Below are 19,554 nucleotides of genomic sequence, written 5' to 3'. Positions count from 1 at the left end.
ATGCCTCTTTCTCCCACGATAGTCTTGTCGCCATGCGCCATATCTTGTAGATCTTTCTCAAGTTGACAACATTTTACAACTTCTTTGTACCTTGCCATTTCCATTTCTTGTCCCATGATAATATTCTGTCGCACGGATGCTTCGAAGATCCACGGAGTCTGTGCGCTGTAGGACATCACGCCACCGTAAGTTATTACTGAACCGGGTTCAGTGTTGATTTCTCCCAGGATAGCTAGAAGAACTGAACTCTTTCCGCATCCTACCAAGCCCACTATTGCTAAGAGCTCACATGGAGAAACCTGAAATAACAATGTAAGTACAGAAAAATGACAAAAAATATTACATAATTTTATTAGAACTAGAAATTTATAAATTTGAAAAATATTTGAGAAGATACCGTATCATTAAAATACACAATATGTCCATTTCTCATGCATCTCAAATTTAAAACTTTGATTTTCTCAAAACATACAAAACTGGACATATAATATCTTTGCACTAAACCATCGATATGGACCTTCACAGTGTGGATGACATATCTCAAGACCAATATCCATTTGTTGTGTATCATCCAGTGGTGTAATACGTTGCGACAGTGACTGATTTTGATGTAGAAAACGTTTATTGGCAGGGTCTGCCACGTTTTTTGTCCTCATCTATTTATTTTACAAACGAAATAAAATTTTTGGGCAGTATGCAGATTTAAACCTCTGATCAATAATGATTCCCAGTCGCATACAGCACCAATATACCATAGTCGACATCCATTAAATGATAATTTTACATATCTAATTACATGAGAAGCCTCAATAGACTCGACGACTGACGCCATCCTTAAATAGCAATTACATGTAATGATTCAGGTACCAATACGATTGTGTTGAAGCTAGTTTTGATTGGTTCATAATATACGGTTGTGTTGCGCTGTTAAAAATTATTATTTCACTCAAGACTCTACGAAGAGATTCAAAATGTAATTTCTCAATTAGTAGTCGTCGACTCGGGGAGTCTGTGAACCATATAATTATGATGAAATGAAATAAAATATCGAACCTTTAAAGAAATATTTTCAAGGGCAACTTTTACATTAGTGTCACCAGAATCTGAATTCTTCCAATATGCTGTTACATTATCCATTGTTAAGCCAGTAAAAGCAGCATTTGCAATATGTTCAGATGGTTTGCCAGTCACGTAATCATTTCTTGAAGTCGCTACGGTAAATACTGGGTTATCTGTGCCATATAGTTTTCTATCTGTAAAAAGACCTATGTTCCTATCAACCTCTGACACCATCTCTTCCAAAGATGAATTATCCATTTCCCGTAACTTTCCCACCTCCGGTAGAAGTAGAAACTTTTGCATTCTTTGAATGGATACGTTTGCTTCCAATGTTAGCATTATCGCCAATGGAAAGAATTCAACGACACTTCTGTTCAAGAGATTATACAAAGAGAATAGAATAAATATCTTTGAAGCGGTGATTGAATTTCCAAAAGCGAGAAATGTTAGAATGCTTATAAAAATTGATATTTTGGTGTTAAGCCTCACACAGAGCAATGTCAGAGCCTTTATCCAGGACATTTTGCGGATTACATACATTTCTTGTCTGAAAAATAAGCAATGCACTATTATTGTTTTTGTAAAAGTTATATATTTTAGTATTATAAAAGTAATTTAGAGTACTAAGGCACTAAGCATATGATAATGTGAATAGTTTAATTTCATTGACTTTTTACGATGATCAGCTGTTGGTCAGTTGTTGTACTTGTTGATACATTCAAAAACAACGTGCGGATTTTGCCCAGTCACAGGATTTTGACTGTTCCAGCAGCGCTCGAAATGGAAAAGTTTACGAACCGGAGCGCTCGACAGTTTTCTGAAGAACAATACATAGTTATCATAGTTAGAAGACATAGTTATCAAATTTTATGTATATTTTATAAAAATAAGTGTGGTAGATTTTCTATTATATGGCTCAGACGGTCAAATTATTTTTTCCACGAGACGGAGTGATAATTTTACCAATTTCACGAACAGGAACGGCGCTCCGGTCCATTTCGAGCCCTGTGTTCCATAGGTTTAACGTGGCTTATTCTAAAATACTACGGTATTTTGAATTTTTAGGTTAGCTGATATTGTGCCTTAGTTATCATTGAAGTAGGTAGTGAGAATTTATGTGGGAGGGACATTTTTGTAGCAACAAGGAATGATGAATAAAAAATGAGATCTCTATTGGATGTCATTATTAAATGTCACTGCCTAACTGCACTGAATCTTTTGTTTTTGATGAAGCTTGTAAGAGTGGGTATAACAGGACCCAGTGTGATTCATATTTCATTCGAAGAGAGTCCACAGAGCGAGTAGAACGTCATTTTAAATCAAATTTACAACAAAATCCCTGGTCATCGAAGATTTTATTTTAAAAACTTAATAATAATTATTGTCGCTAGAGCAATTCTTTGCAATCATTTATTAGGTGCCGTGAACGCTCTCGCCAGCCGGCGGAAATAAAATAATGTGAAAAATAATAACAGTATATGGGGTGCCTATACGATAATATTTATTTTTAGGCGTTATAAATTATTTCATGCATTGGCTTTACTCAACCAACAAAATACAATAATGGTACCTACCTATTATTTCACTAGTACATATTATATTATAAAAGTAATTGCGTTACTAGTTTGTAAAAGTGTCTCTAAACTCGGGTACATCACTAGATATATTGTATGTTTTTTTAAATATGCATTAGAATTAAACAATACTTACCTATTTTTTTTTTAAATAATTATGTAGGTCTTACACATTAAAGATAAAAACTATTCATTAATTAGGTTTTTTGGATAGCACATGAAATAAAAATGTAGGTAGATAATGTGTTTCAAAATCCTTCGTATGTTTAGTTCTCGTACAATTTCAGGTTAAAAAGTTATTAATCTATTTCTAAGTTTCAAAACTACTAAACTAAACTCTAAGTTTAAAAACGTCACAATATCCACCATATTGGTTGTAATACTTCCCACCAAAAAGCTGATTAACATATTGAATTTAGAAACATTTAAGTATATTAAAAGATATTATAATTTGGTCACCCTATACTCACTAAGCTGAAGCGAGTTTGTTTGTTTTAAATTTAATTTATTGACCATTACTTTTGACCCACGTATCGGCGGCGACTTTTTAATATTACTAGTAGACCAGCTATTTCGGACCACATATAAAAATATCATATTTTCAATTCTCAAGAGCATTTCTGTAGAGCGTCCCCTTAAAGCTTGCAAGTTAACATTACATAATTACAAGATAAAAAAACTTTTTATATACAATGTTTTTAAATTCTCTGTTGAATCATATACCACAAGATTATATCACAAGAAGTTAACTGTCAAAAGTGCTATTTATTAACACCCCTTCTCTTGGCTGTGTCAACTTTTAGAGCGAGATAGAGTATGTCAATTAGATATTGAAAATTGAGATGCGAGATGTGACTATTTTGTAAAATAATCTACAATATACAAATCTACAAATAATTTCGTGAGCTGGCAAATAACGAGTGGCGAGTAGTAACATATTTCATGCAATGACATGGCTAATAAAATTGTAGGTTATGTCGATATGTTCTATTATTCTTATTTGACGTTTCGATACAAAATTTCAGGGTTCGGGTGGAAAAACAATAGATACGCCTTTATCCGAATATATCCGAATTCGACCGAGCTTCAGCTTTACATAACACTTCAAGGGTTCCGCCATAAAAAAAGGTTATTAGTTAGATTTTTTTGGCAGAGTAATAAATTTTTCCACTAAATTCTTGTGTAATGTCGTTTTGTATATATATCAAGACAGATTAATGAAAGCATCTTTCACCACACAAACTCACTTTCTTGCTCTACCAATAATGTCAGCAAAGCAATATTCCCAAGTGTACATTTTAATGAGCTGAATTCCTCGCACTACTTCACCCATCAGCCGGATTCGGTGATCAGTTTTGACAGATGCTTTGCTACGAAACGCAGCACTCGCCTTACCCAACCATGCTGAAAAAATATAAACCATTATTTTTATTATTAGTGGTCGATCCTTGGTGGAAAGTTATATTAATTAAATAAAACACAATATATTATATTATAGCACTCAAATTGAGCTGGTCAACAACTACGTTTATCTTGAACAATAAATGTCAATTGACGGTGGTATGTATGACGAGATTGCTCGCAGAAACAAACTGGCATGGAGTGCATTTGTACCCAAAAGTCACCTCCTATTGTGTCTTAAGCTTAAAGTGTTCAACAAATGTGTGCTACCAATGCTCACATTATGCATGTGAAACATGGACTCTTAATGTAAGAGTAATCCAAAAATTATGAGAAGCGCCACCTGGCATGGAAAGGTGCATGTTAGGCATAACGCGTAAAGATCACAAAAGAAACCAATGGATAAGGAAGCAGACAAGAGTATGCGATGTGATAGAGGTCGCTAAGCAGATGAAATGGCTATGGGCTGGACATGTCGCTCGACGAGTGGACAACCGCTGGATAAATGCCATCATACAGTGGTACCCAAGGGGCACTAAACGCCCACAGAGACGCCCTACAACCCGCTGAATAGATGAACTCTTAAAATTCGGGGGATTTCAATTTCAATTTATTTATTTTACATATTGTGGCATTACAAATTATAAGTTTAAGACGTTCACAAAAGGACATGAAACAGTATTATAAAGAAGAAAGAAAAAGAAAAGTAATGAAAATATAAAAAGAAAACATCATATAAACATACAAACGCAGTGAAAATACAATTATACATCTATAGTAGTTCAAAGAAGTACACCGAGTTTGCTAAGGAGACCCTTAAGAATTTATAAAATAGTGTCCACCTAAACTCACCCTCACGCAAGTGGGATATATCAACACCCGAAGCAATTTGGCTGAACATAGTAATCGCCCTCCCAATTGGCATTACCAGTGGCAGATTGGTTCTGCACCTTGGGAGAATAAACAACTGGTGCTCCCTATTTCTAAGGTAGTTATCAGGGACACACAGGTCAACACTGCCCAGAATGGCAGAGTTCTCATTTATACTTCGTATAAGTCAGAAGAAAAAATACGTAGATAAATAAAAATCTCTTCTAAATTGCAGACTGCAGTATGTAAGCATACCTAAGAGAAAGTCAGTTGGATAAAGCCACGGATAGTATCCGTACAACCTCAAGTAAAGGAGTCTCAAGAATTTCTTCTGAACCCTCTCGACCATAAGGCCATATTTCAACTGATGCGGTGCCCAAACAGTAGACCCACTCTCAAGCCTACTTCCAAGTTAAGAATTAAACAAAAGTTTTAATTTCGTAACATCCGAAAAGACCCGGGAAGTACGCATGACGAAACCCAACATCTTAAGTGCCTTGTTACAAATGGTAACTATATGGCTAATAAAGGTCCCTTACAGATCGTCGCTATAGGATTTGTTTCCCGAATATCCATTTTTGTCGAAATCGACATTTTAATGCAGTTCAATTTCTTTTATCGAACTCTACCGAAATCATTTATAAAACAAATATATTTTTATCTAGGAACAGAGATATTTTTTAAAAAAACCCGAATACGCCATGTTAAGTTACAATTACTCCGTGGTGTTCTCCCGAATGTCCAACTATTCGTACCTGAATATCCAAGTTAATTTCGGTCGAAATATATCTCTGGCTGAGTGTTTATTTCCCGAATATGACTTTAGCCAATCAAACCGCGCTCACGCCGTGCATCTCGCTTCCACATTCACGCTGTCTAGCTCTAAAACAATCACGCCCACTTTCATATTTTTTGGCCGTCCGGAGACTTCTTTCAAATTTCGTCTTATTGATATTGTTTTTAACGTTACTATTGTTTTAATAGTGAATTCATCAAATTTGAAGAGATCATTCATAGCTGATACATCTCTAGTTCACCCTGAACTTACAGTAGAGTTGTGGAAGTGAGTATTTTAACCTAAATAATTGCATTTTGTTTTGATAAATGACACAAAATCCCAACGGTTATATGAATTCTACAGTATGACCCGGCAACTACTATGACGTAAAAAATAATTATTATTTCAAATTATTTTTAATCAAACATTGTTTGTCTTTATTTTACTTTTAATCTAGGTATTTCTATGAAAATAAAGGCGATGCTATTATTTATTTTTGAATGCGCTGATAGTTAATTTAATTTAATATGTATGTTAGTAACTATTTATTTGGTGGATATTATATACATAGGATATTGGTACCTACCTAATATTAGCAGCCAATGGTAATTAATTTATACATGCTATTATTTTGTGTTGTTATTCCTTACAATAGTAAATATATAATATTTATTTGGTGGTTTGTAATAAGTTTAATTGTCAATTATAGAAATATATAGATATAATAATCTTACAGATATATATAAATAGATTTTTTTTTTTTGGAAAAAGTATTAATATAAAATTGTTAGCAAGTACGAGTAAGTACCATCATAAAATATTGGAGAAATGACCGTGACGTCGGTTAGTAATTGAAGTAGTAGATACCTTATAATATATTTTCTCAGAAGTGATTTAAAAAAATTATGTAAGTATATTCAATTATTAAAATGGTACATTCTTAAATCTTGTGAATTATTTGTTCAATAAAAAAATAGTTAATTACTTAAAAACTATTTAATTACTTAATCCGAAAAAAAATCGAAAAAGCGATTGCCGCATGTTATTATTACATACGAACTTGGGTAATTACGATCATTAAGTATTTAAATAGTAGAGGTAATTATTAACAATTATCGTGTAAATAAATATAACATTTGAGGCGCGTACTTTTTGACCACTCAGTAATCTGTGGGCCGTGCAGCAATTCGCTACGGTCTTAAATCCCGAACGTCCATGTTTTGTCCCGAATATCCATTATTCTGAGAGAGCGCTAAAAATTTCCCGAATATCCACAGTGAGTACTTGTAAATAAAACGCATTTTCTGTGCATTTAATGATTTATACCAGTATATTATTCTTGGAATCTATTCTTAGATAATGTTGCAATCATACAGTGTAGAAAGAATGATTGATACATCTACTGATATTAAAATATACGACAATGAAATTTGTTTTTCGTCTCCTGTAAAATTGACATTTGGTCTATTCGGGAAACAAATCCTATAGCGACGAGATGATATTCGTGACAGAACTCTGCCATGCATCGAGTATTGGAAAAACAACACTTTTGTGGCTCTGGTAAACGACAAAAGATTGCATTTATCAATATTGAATTATTCTAGTTTGTTACGCCTGCCCCAATCTAATATATTATCTATATCAAGTTGGAGCTGACGACAACTTCCAAAAAGAGTTCTAAGTCATCAGACAACAACAAAAATATAGCATTTTTATTACCAATGCAATGTCATTTATAAAAATCGTGAACAGCAACGGCCACATGTTTTAGCCCTGAGGAACACTAGAAAATGTTTTAAATATTCGTGACTGATATAGGCCGTACGATACGTGGAAGAACTAGGTACCGAGAAAAGTGGAGGAAGCTATGAAAGACCTTCATCCAGCAGTGGATCGACCCTGGCTGATGATATGATATAGTAGGTACTTAATTCACACACGGACTGCACCCCATGCATAGGAAAACGTTAGTGATAATTGATTTGACAATACTTTTTCCAAGATTATAAATGAGTAAGCCAATGTTTAGTACCTAATTATTTTAAACCAGATGTTATAGTGGGCACACAGCGTAAAATATTTTTTTTGGATAAGCTTTTGAATCGCGTGGTTAATTGTATGGTAAGTAATATACCTTGCAATGGTATGAAACACAGTAAAAAAGCAGCTCCTATCAGTGACGCAGGTCCAATATTTCTGTACATGATATATATAAGTATAGCGCCTTCAATGGGTGCCCGCCACATTTCCATAATGAAGTAAATACACAAGTCGAAACAGTTGGCATCATTGGTCATAAGATTGATGATGTGGCCAGAGAGGCCGGAACCATCAGGGGTTGGGGCTCGTAGGTCCAATCGCTGCACCTGTATAAGAGACAAAGAAAAGTAATTAATTTTAATAAAGTTAATTAATAGTAAGGCGTTTGAAACTGTCGTAACCGTAAACGCTATAGTTACACAGAAAATCAAGGTTTTTAATAAGTAGCCGTATTTACTTTAAAAACTCGATACATACTTAGCGATTCGGTTGTAACTATCATTTACTAAAGGATTTATGACATATCTTCTTCTTCTTTCTTTTCTTAAGATAATCCTAGGTTATGGGTCACCTGGGCTTTGAGCCCTTATCCCCTTCTTCTGTAGTGAATGATCTGTATTATAGGTTTGATTAAATTGAATGTGTTTTGTACCAAGGTGTATAATTCTTAATTCTTGTTCTAAAAAAAGATAATTGATTTCGAAGAAAAAAAAATGTAGATACGCCCATATTACCTCAGTACGGTCTAAAAAAAGCTTTGTATGAAGGAAAGCAAAAGTACATTTTTTATACGAAAAATAGCAGAAATCAAATTTTCAAGGTATGTCAACAAATCTTAAACCAAAATTAAGCATTATAGGTTTATAATATAAACAATAAGTTCTAAAGTATAACTAGTAAAGGCAAATAATATTGGAGCTCTGTTCTCCCACTTGCCTAAAATGCAGATACGGCCTCTGTACTTAGTATGGCAGTATACAGGTCATTCTGTCATTTCTGCGACCTACATTCATCATCGGCACGCAGTCAGTCACCAATGACATTCATCGAAATTTGAACAGGTATACCTTCATGTGTTCACTAATACGCTTTCGTCCACTGATAAGATCTCGAGTAGTAAACTTTAAGTACCTACCTTTCTGTACATAAGGGAGCAGCTGGCAAGTCGTATCTTCATTGCAGTGTGGCCGATGGCGTTAAAGAATGGATGCATTATGAGAACGTTGCAAGTCATACTCAATACCACCCCGCTCGCATACCCGTAAGCTTCATTCTTGGATATGGAAGTTTGTCCGGGAGAAAAATAAGAGATGAGTTCTCCTAAACACAGAGGTTGAGCTATTCTGCAAAGACAATATTGTTGAAAAAGCAGAGGGAACCATTGAATGAATAAATTAAAAGAATTATAGAAAATTAATGATTTCTTTTTTTAAATATGGACTGTAATTAATTCACTCATAGACTATTCACTAGTCTTACTGTATTTGTCGTTATGATAACTTTATATTTTTTCTTTCTCAATTTATTTAATCAGTACCTTAGAGCCAGACTAGTCTAAGTCCAAAAAGAACATTTTCGGGAAAACGCAATTTTTACTGTAGCGAGTCATGGCATCTTACGAATGCTCAGAGCAATGTATTGTGACGGATACTGGGTGTATTGTGGTATACCTTATGTAAACCTAAGAAGGTGATAAGACAGCGGACGAAGTAACCTCTCGATATATAAAGAGGCGATATTGAATGCCTAAAGAAAATCTCAACCTGGATTCCCTGTTCTTCAAACCAAATGGATTCTCAGATCCTAGAAAGCCGCTAAATTCTATCCACAGAGTGTATATGGCGGAGTTACGGGATGCTGGCAAGAAGACTGACGAGCGACAGGGATTCTTGGAGGTACCATGTGGTGTCCAAAATGCTACAACTTAGGGGCTCACATAATGAAGAAGAATGTTGATTTACTTACAGCTTTATCGTTTTAAGGATTTGGGGTTTCTGTTATGAATGGACTTGTGTAAATTGGACCCGACTGATAATTTAAGGATGTAATCTGTACTCAATTCATTTTTTACAAAATATGACTTAAAAACACTGGCTCTGGGGTTAAGCTAATAATTATTTGAAAAAGCATCTAAATCGTTATCGAACTGTTATAACTTGTGATATAACAATTTGTTCAAATCGTTTTTTTATATGTTCCGTTCATTTATAGCAAACGGCAGTAAAACTTTCAATGTTTTATATTCCACCCAGAATAAATAGATGATTAATTATTGAAACTATAATACCTATGAACACAGTTGTGTCTAGTTTGACTCCAAGATTTGAGAAAGTGTGTGATGACCACCAAAGTCAACCTATCCCCCTAATTGATACATTTTTAGGGGGCCATGAAACAAAAAAGTTTGAAAACCACGCATTAATATATAACGCAGACTAAATAATATATCGACTGTGTTTAGGAAAAAAAGCGTAACCCTCGATTTTTCGAAAATTAACAATGTATACAACTAAATACACGTTCTATAAAAAGGAAGAAAGCCGCAAATGCCGAATTATTGTCTAAATTCAGGTTTTAATTGAGATTAATTAATTTTTAATTTATAGAAAAAAGCATTTATCCTCAATTTTAATGATTTTTCTGTAATAACTTCTTTAATTATTATTAGATCGAAAATATATTACACCAAATCATCATGCACCCAATGTCTGTGCCTATTTTTATAAAAATAATAAACTAAAAACTCTCAAAAAACGTTTTTTGCCTCTCCTGTAAAATTTGTTCAGTGAGGGTTACGTCCTTTTTCCTAAACACGATTGATATGTAAAATAAATAAATAAACCTGTGTTACCTTAAAACTGTTTCAGTTAAGCTGTATAAAATATTTAGTATTATAAAACTTGTGCCGTGAGCTTCGTAGATGACTTTGAGTAAAGATGGCTTGCCAGACGTTAGCTGTCGCTTCCATAATTCTTCAAATCTGTTTCCCAATAAGCATGACTTATGATTATTCAATGGAGCATATAGGTCATCGATTTCTAATGACCTACCAAAGCCCCGAACAAATATATCTTTTAACCACCTAGAATTAAGAAAGTTGTTGTTTATTTTTGAGACCCATTTGTGCTGAAGTAAATGATATGAATATTCAACAACTTAACAAACATAATCAAATATTTATTTAGAAACTTAAGAAACAAAGTGTTTGAACCAAAGATGTTGAATCTTCTTCTAGATGAAACCATCTTTAGTTTCCCTATAAATATCACTGAAGCAAGTTCCAGTCTGATGTAAGTGTCATTTGTTGGAAGAAAGACACAACAAACAACATAATAGCGCCTGTACACATGCATGGATTTACTTGCACCAATAGTGTGTATTTTAAACTATCGCGATAATAATTATTTACACGTAAAAGTGCTGTCAAGCGTAAGCGAGACGGGATGTTGTCAACGTACGGTGTTATTTGACAGGTTCGGACAAATTCGTAAATAATCTGCAGACGTCAAAATATTCTGTGCTGTGTAGTTCGTATTTCTTCCGGCAGTTCACCATTATCGTTCTACTGCGCATGCGTACCGCCATGAAAGTAGGTACTAATTATTGTGTGAAAGTTCAGAAGCTTCTGAACTTTTTGATACATGCATGCAATCATGCAACTTGCACGATAATACGTGTTTACACATGCATTTTCTTGTTTTGGCCGCGATAATACGTACTGTCAGCAGTATATTCATGCATATGTAAACGGGGTATAATGCTGAGTGCTTGTATGACAAATCAGTACAACAATATTCCTTAAGGGCCTTTTTTGCCTCATTGCAAATTTTAGGCAATTCAGGCATGATTTTGCCAAGGGTGGCTGTCGCCTGGGTGCCAGCCCAATATCTCTGCCTCCAACAAAAAGATTTTCTTCAATATCCCTGGTTTGAGCTCATTTAAATTTTGATATTTGATTTGACTCTGAATTGTATTGGTAGAATTATATTTTGCGTTATTTTTATATTAAAAACAGAAATAATAAATTGCTTAGTTATTTAATAAAACTGGAAATTATGTAAAATTTAGAATTACTAAATTAGCTTCGTATTATGAGGTTCTTGAAATCTCAGATGGACTTACTGTTACTTTAAGATAGTCCAAAGCTTCGTATAGCAAGTATACGAGTACATTGATATCACCATGTTTAATCCTAAGTGGATCATAATATGGGGCTCCACAGATTTTTGTTTCTAGGAAAAACGGATGTCAGCTATTTGCTCAAATTATTAGATACATAAGCTGGGTCAAAAACAACATGTGAATTTGACAGTTCTGGGTTTCAAACCTAGGATCCACGACATTATAGGCCAACACGTTAATACTCGACCACCGTGGGCTACCAGTACAAGTCAAAAATACAAGGAGGAACTATGACTTCCTTTTGTAGTGTGGTACTAACCAAAAAGTGAAAATAGAAAAGCAGTTTGCTTTTAACTTTGGACTTGGACGTCTGTCATGTGGATAGAATCCTGGATCCATATTTCGACTGATGTTCACTGCACCATCCTGAAAACGATATAAATAAACCAATCTTTTTTGCTTGTGATACATTATCTCAGTATGTAGATTCAACAGGAAAGGGGCTTATCACAGGGAACATACTAACACACTTGTTATAAAATAAATTCCTTTTCTACACATTGCGTTGAATTTACTAGATTTTGCAATACCAGAATCCCGTTCAATCTTGACCAAAAAAACAAACTCTGAACTCTACAGGCCTATAAAACTAGCTTAATGGACTGATGTTTATACCATGTAGGCATGTTCAATTATAATTTAAAAAAATGTGAATACATAATATTTGGACGGATTCTTAGTATCTATTTATTGGTACAAATGCTGGAAAAACATGGCAATATTACCTAAGTATTGTGTTACCTAAATGCGAACTATAGTACATAATATTATCCGTGTATGAGTTCTTCTTCTTTTTCTTTCTTTCAACCATGCCCGATCCCAGTAAGTTCATATTGGCCTCCACAGAGTGGAGGTTTGTATTAACAGATTTTTTGTTTTTACGAGAAATGGATGTTGGCCACTTGCTCAACTTATTAGGTCCACACTCTGACTCAACGCAAATTGAAAAACAATGTGTATTTTCCAGGCCCAAGATTGGAACCTGGGATCCACATTACAGGCTGACGCTTAAGCCGCTCGGCCATCGTGGGGCCCATTAAATTTTTATTATGTTTTTTAAATTCATAACTAAAATTTCCCTGATTTATCACAGAAAACCAAACTTAAAAATAGCTGTCCTGAGTATTGATGTCTTTTTTAACTTATCAATATATTCATGCCATACACGGATATTTACACGTAATATTTTAGCCCTCTTCTCTCTGATACAAGTTATAATTTATTTGGTTTAGTAATACTCAACAGGTACTCACTGACAGATTGGCTTTTCACTATGTACTACAACAGTAAATAATTGAACTAAGCCTGTTATGAATAATTATTGACTACTGATTAAATCAATATATAAAATAGGTATCATCACAAATTAATTACACCTCAAGATAACATAAAGGACAGATTTTGTGTACACTACGTGAGATATGAGCTGGAAGCATCAATTGGATGATTAAATTTAATAGATGGTAAAATAATAAATATGATTATTGTCGCTTTTCACAACCTACAGTGTTTCCCAACCTTTTTCCTGTCATGGCAGATTATTCAAATTATAGAATTGTCGTAGCACGGTGAAGAATTTTTACAATCACAATCTCATTGTTTTGCAGCTCTCAAGTTTGCGAATACAACTGTACAGTTAATTTTTGATAATATACACTTTCTGTGAGCGGCATCCGTGGATCGATACGAGTCATAAAAATCATAAAATCAAGTAAAAAATATGATGACGGGACGGAATAACATCATGCTTAGATCTACCACACGTTTTTTTAAGAAGAAAATCATACATTACCTCCTATGTTTTGATCTCTCTCAATACTTATCACTTTCAAACCCCTAAAATTATCATGTTTTGCATATTTCATATTATGAAAACAATAAATAACATGTAATGTATATGTCTTTACCATACGCAACACTATCTTGTGGCACACTGGTTGGGAAGCTCTGACCCATAGCACTGGAATTATTTATCAGTCTGATAATTTTAGAGGTTCAAAGTAAAAGAATCGTATCTTGATTCTTATCAAGATAATGTAATAACAATGTTACACTAGACGCAAATAATTATTATTTATGTCATGCAAGTCTAACTAATTCAAGTGTATTTTACAACGTTTTTATTAGCTCGTATTCTTGTTTGTCCGGTGGTTGTTTGTCCAGTACAAATCTTGCAATCGATTTTTAACTAACTGCCCGACTAGCTAGACATTTGAAACTTTTAGAATATATCGGAACACGATGCCAATGCATTCTTTTAATACTTTTAGCCATTGAGATCCCCGGGGTTCCAGCGGCTAGCTCAGGTGTCCATCGAACCCCGGATTCACAAAAAAAAAGAAATTCAAACGGTTGGAGTATAAATAAAACACGGTCTTTCGTGCTCGTAACGTGGTCTTCTTATATTTTCTTAATTTTTAGTTTTACAAATTATATTTGGGATTTTTACAGTGGTAGTCGTCAGGTCCGTACCTATCGGAAAGGGGACGCTTACTAACATCTTTTTTCTTTTTCAAACTTCGCGTACCCACGCCATTCCAGCAAAAAGGACTCTCGTGATTGGCCAAATTTTATCGCGTGATCTTTGATTCGGCGAATCACGAGCCTGACCCTGGCGCAGGCGCGTCGAAATTTGGACGTTGCCGACAAGCGCGGCAAAATTTATTATATTTCAATCCTTATATTTAGTCTTAAAATTATCTCTTTCATCCATCATCATTTTTACTTTTTAAATTAAAAAGAAATACTTACGTGGTTGAGCAAGGAATCAGATTAGATGTTTTATGAAGCCGTTTCTAGAGGTCAGGGTTACGTTTCGACTTAAGCTACTAAATGATTATTTTACACCGGGAGAAGCCCGCCTGTAACAGGGGTGTATCATTCGCCCCATCTGGATTAAAGTCGAAAGGTACGCCCTGATCTCATCGGCCACCCATCCAATTCCTTGTTCATCCGTTAAGTACATGGCATGATAAACAGTTTATAAAAGAATTCAACTACAATCTAACTATTCTAACATAAAACTCTATACTTTAGCTCTATTTTTATTATTTTCTATATTTATTTTGGATTATTATTTTCAGCTCAAAGCAATGCTTTCGCGATACTTTTGAATAGGTCAGAGTTTGATTTAATTTCAGTGTAGTACATTTATTTTGTGTTACTTTGTTTTAATTAGGTTTTCTTGTTATTTTATTCGTTTTTATTAGTCAGCGGAGGGGTCGCGGGGCTATAGTCTTTGACTCTTGGGCTGTCCAGTTTTTTGTATTCCGAGAGGCTACATTTGTAGACGTTTAGCCCTCGTTCGGAATTATTATTTCGCTAAGCACTTCTATTTTCTTTCTGGCGCTATAGGAGCGTACCTAGCCGGACGTCGTCTGCCTTCGCGACGAGGGCGAGATAGTAGCGTGACTACTGGGCCAGGCTCGTCCCGAGCAGCGGATATCTTTCTATGGAAAGTTTCCCACTCGTCTGCTGGTCTCTGCAGCATCACCTCATGGGTAGATACTGTGCTTGCATTCATTCCTACCGCTGTGGGCAAAGCGTCATTTAGCGGTACAACGGCCAGGCTCGTTGACGGCATGGCTTTCCCACCGGTAGTAGGATGGTTTTTAGCCGCAAGTATTCTCTTCCACTTCCTCTTCTTGGATGGCAACACTTCGAGAGTACCTCCCGTTGTGCCACGACTTCTTTCAGGCGTCACGTCCCTAGCCTCCTCATGAACCTGCGACGAGAAAGGAGAGTGCGCACTCTCCACACCATCAAGCTCTGGTATCATAAGTTGCCCGGTTACGCTGCCTTCAGATTCGCTCACTTCGAGAGGAGACCCCCTTAGTGCTTCCAAATTATCTTCCTCGTCATCTCCTATATCGTCTTCCGCTTCCGTCTCAGCGGGAGGGTAATGTTTACGGATTTGATCTACATGAAATTTATAAGGTCGGCCACGCCGAGCTACGTAATACGTCACTTTGCCAACTTTCCAGATAATTTTATGAGGTCCTGTCCATCTAGGTTCAAGTCCCGCACTTGCTCCTGGTCTTGTTTTGGGATATTCCTTCGTGTATACCGATTCCCCAACTTGGTAAGCCGGTGGTTCAGCCACACGATCCTGTCTTCGACGTTGGAAATACCTTTCTTGATTTGCAAAGACAGCCTCATTCATACCTTCACGGTTCCGCTCAACTCCATTACTCTCTCTCGACCTTAGCGGGTTGGACCAATATCCAGGCCTACACATTTTCGCTCCCCAAAGTACTTCAGCAGGGGTGAATCCCGTGGCTGCATTGCGCCGGCATCGTAAATCACCCAGTACGTCTGTGAGATGGGCATCCCACGTACTTTGGTCCAAGCCTGCTAAACGAATACGCAACCCTTTCTTAATCTCCTGGTTACGGCGTTCAGTCGGATTCTGTCTGGGATTGTAGATGGCAGTTGTCCATTGTAAACAATCCCATTCTTCCAAGGCTGCGAGCCATGCCGGGTGACTAAATTGCGTTCCGTTATCCGTTAAAAGCGCCCGTGGACTTCCATAACGCAGGATGATCTGATCGCGAACTAACTGGATGATATGTGATACAACCGCTGATCGCAACGGAAAGGCTTCAACCCACCGTGAAAACAAGTCGGTGATTACCAGAATGAATCTATTTTTTAAGCGTGTGGTAGTATAAGGTCCCATCAGGTCTAATGCCAGGATCTCCCATGGCCGCTTAGCTTCCATATGAGAAGTTTCCGCTGCCCTAAGCTGCAACGCACCACGCTTCCGGGTGGCACATATGCCACAGGCCCGTACGTAAGCTTCCACTTCGCGTCTACGCCTGCGCCACACAAACTCATCGCGGATAGCGTAGTCCGTTTCCAACGATCCTGGGTGACCATTTTCGTCGTGAAAAACTTTCATCACCTCCTTCCTTAATGAGGCCGGCACTACTATTTGTGGTGTCTGACTTCCACTCAACCGTACCAGCAACCCGTTTTTCACAATCAAGCCGGCGGGTTCTCTACTCGGTCCAACATTCGAATTTATGCGCCGTATTAATCCTTGTATCGTAGTATCCGTTCGTTGTTTATCCATAATCTTTTGTCGTAATGTGACCGTTGTTAGTAACATAGCGGTATGGGGCTCAGGTTTTCGCGTGGGCGCTTCCATCCGCTTGTTTATCTCCTCAGCATCCTTAGCGTTGGTCGCGTGTTCTTGAGGGAACCTTGAAAGGTGATCGGCCAGGTGGTTTTCAATACCGGGGCAATGTTCCGTATCAAAACGAAACTCGCTCAAGAGCATCGCCCACCTTGCCAATTTACCCTTCTGATTTTTCGCTGTATTTAGCCACGTGAGTGCCCGGTTATCGGTAATCAGCGTGAACTTTCGATCCTCAAGGTAACCTCGGTATTTTGTAATACCGAAGACTGCCGCCAGGGTTTCAAGTTCATTACTGTGATACCTACTCTCAACTTCATTCACGCGTCTACTTGCATAGGCTATGACATCGCGTCCACCGTCTTGTTTACGTTGAAACAGCACGGCCGCAATTCCATGTCCTGAAGCATCGGTTTGTAAGCAGAAGGGCCTTTCGAAATCCGGTCTGGCCAGCTTTAAAGGTTGTTTCATAGCTTCTTTTATTTGTCTGAAAGCATTTGTAGCTTCATTGGTCCAGTGAAATTTTACAGTGGTTCGAAGTAATTTCGTCAGAGGTATTGCTATTTCTGCAAACCTAGGTATATACTCCCGTAACCAATTGCATAAACCTAAGAAGCTACGCACATCTTTCCTGGTTGTTGGTTGAGCGGCCGCTTCTACCTCTCGCAGATGGTGCAACTGCGGCTCGTTTCCAGTAGCCGTAATGCGGTGTCCAAGGTAGTCGACCTCTCTGAGACCAATTTGACACTTATTTGGTGCCACTCTCAGTTCATGGTATTGTAGTCTTTCAAATACCATTCGTAAATGGTTCACGTGGTCCTCCCACGACCGACTATATACAATAATGTCGTCCAAATAGACTAAGCATATATTGTTTATGAGTCCGACCAGCACCTCTTGGCTCATGAGCCTCTGAAATGCGCCGCAGGCGCCTTGCAAACCAAATGGTAAAACGTTGAAGTGATAGCAGCTACCATCAGCCGTAGCGAAAGCCGTCAGTGGTCGAGTATTTTTATCAAGTTTTACTTGCCAGTAACCGCTACGCAAATCTAGGCTGCTAAAAATGGTGGCAGTGCCTAGGTCCTTGAGTGTCTCTAAAATAAGAGGCAGGGTAGTAGCCTCCTCCTTAGTGAGGGCGTTAAGTTTTCGGTAATCCACACAAAACCGGGTGGTACCATCGCGTTTGGGTACTAAGTGTACAGGAGAGCAGTACGGAGAGTTGCTAGGCTCTATTACACCGTCCGCAAGCATCTGCTGCACGCTTTCTTGAATTTGTCTTCGCTTATTTTCGGATTGTCTAAAAGGTCCCAACCTGAAGGGTGTAGTATCCTTTAAATGAATCCGAAATTCCGTGGTTCTACTCGGTGGTCCGTGTTCGGCAAACCGGTCGCTAAAGTCCGTCATAACTTTAGTTAAAGCAACGCGCGCCCTTTCAGGGATGTCAGGTGACAGTTCTGCCAAGGTAATTTGTTCGCTAGGCAATGGCGGTCTCGTCGTTTGACAGTGAACAGTTTGTCGTATGTGGTTTCCAAAGTGTACACAGCGACGCTTCATGTCAATGACCGCTTCTTGTTTGTCCAGCCAATCCATGCCGATGAGAAGATCTACCTGCAAATTGTTCAAGGCGAGAGCATCGAATTCCACGGGGCTGTCACGTAAATATCCGCTGAGTAAAACGTCCCCGCTTGTGCTCAAAGCTTCGCCACTCGCGGTAACGAGCATTTGAGGAGCGCCCTTAACTTTGTATGGCGGGCATACCAATGCCTTCCGTACGAGAGTTCTCGTGGCTCCAGTATCGACGACGGCCTCGTAACGTCCGGTTACTCCGTGGATGCTCAAAGGCAGTTTGAGAAGGGGCACACCTCCGTTATATGAGCTGACCCCATACCCAGACACACATACCCCAGCAGAGGCTACGTCGTCTTGTACCCCGTATTTTAAATTATTTACACTATTATTACTATTATCAGTATGTGATTGAACACTATTACCGTTCACTTTTTTATTTAACACTAAATTTTCGTAATCATATTTCACACTTTTATCCAGTAAACATTTATTTAAAACATCTAATTTATCAGCTACAACATTATTATTATTCACTAAGGCGTCACTAAAACTATTGGCAATAGCGATCTTCTTTGGTAGTACGTTTTCGCACGCCATAATGTAAGTTGACCCGGTACTGCCAATTTCATTATTATTAAATTTCTTATCAAGACTTTCCTTATAACTAACATTTTTATTATTACTTATTTTACGTTTCTTATTATTTATCTTATTTATTACAGCTAGAATATTTATTCCCCCTCGATTGGATGAAGACATTCGTTTATTTAGTTTCTCGCGAGCATCGTCTGACGTTTGCGGCGACGCGAGTTTGCTAGCTGATCCTGACCTAGGCAATCTGCGGTAGGTCATGGTTTCGCTGAACGTTTTCGTGCTCACTACTTTATTTTTAGAACTCCCGTGCGAGTTTTGTATCGATTTATTCCCGATAATATTATTCGTTG

At 37.1% G+C, this 19,554-nt stretch overlaps 1 protein-coding gene across 1 annotated transcript in view; it reads right to left on the bottom strand.

Moving 5' to 3' along the window:
* Nucleotides 1-19,207, bottom strand: part of LOC147063920 (uncharacterized) — a 38,966-nt gene extending 19,759 nt beyond the window's left edge. Inside the window, exons 1-7 of the mRNA XM_085959113.1 lie at nucleotides 15,267-19,207; nucleotides 10,574-10,702; nucleotides 8,858-9,065; nucleotides 7,817-8,048; nucleotides 3,881-4,037; nucleotides 1,054-1,606; nucleotides 5-299 (exon numbers count right to left, since the gene is read on the bottom strand). Of these exons, the coding sequence (XP_085815239.1) occupies nucleotides 5-299; nucleotides 1,054-1,606; nucleotides 3,881-4,037; nucleotides 7,817-8,048; nucleotides 8,858-9,065; nucleotides 10,574-10,702; nucleotides 15,267-19,207 (5,515 nt within the window). The remainder of the gene's footprint in view (nucleotides 1-4; nucleotides 300-1,053; nucleotides 1,607-3,880; nucleotides 4,038-7,816; nucleotides 8,049-8,857; nucleotides 9,066-10,573; nucleotides 10,703-15,266) is intronic.
* Between the last annotated feature and the right edge of the window lie 347 nt (nucleotides 19,208-19,554).

This window comes from Rhyacophila brunnea, unplaced genomic scaffold (assembly GCF_057557595.1).
Source record: "Rhyacophila brunnea isolate RB1 unplaced genomic scaffold, BYU_Rbru_1.0 scaffold_8, whole genome shotgun sequence".
NCBI classification, from domain to species: Eukaryota; Metazoa; Arthropoda; class Insecta; order Trichoptera; family Rhyacophilidae; genus Rhyacophila; species Rhyacophila brunnea.
Note: the sequence above shows the minus strand (reverse complement) of the source record. Positions and strands in the feature narration are given on the sequence as shown.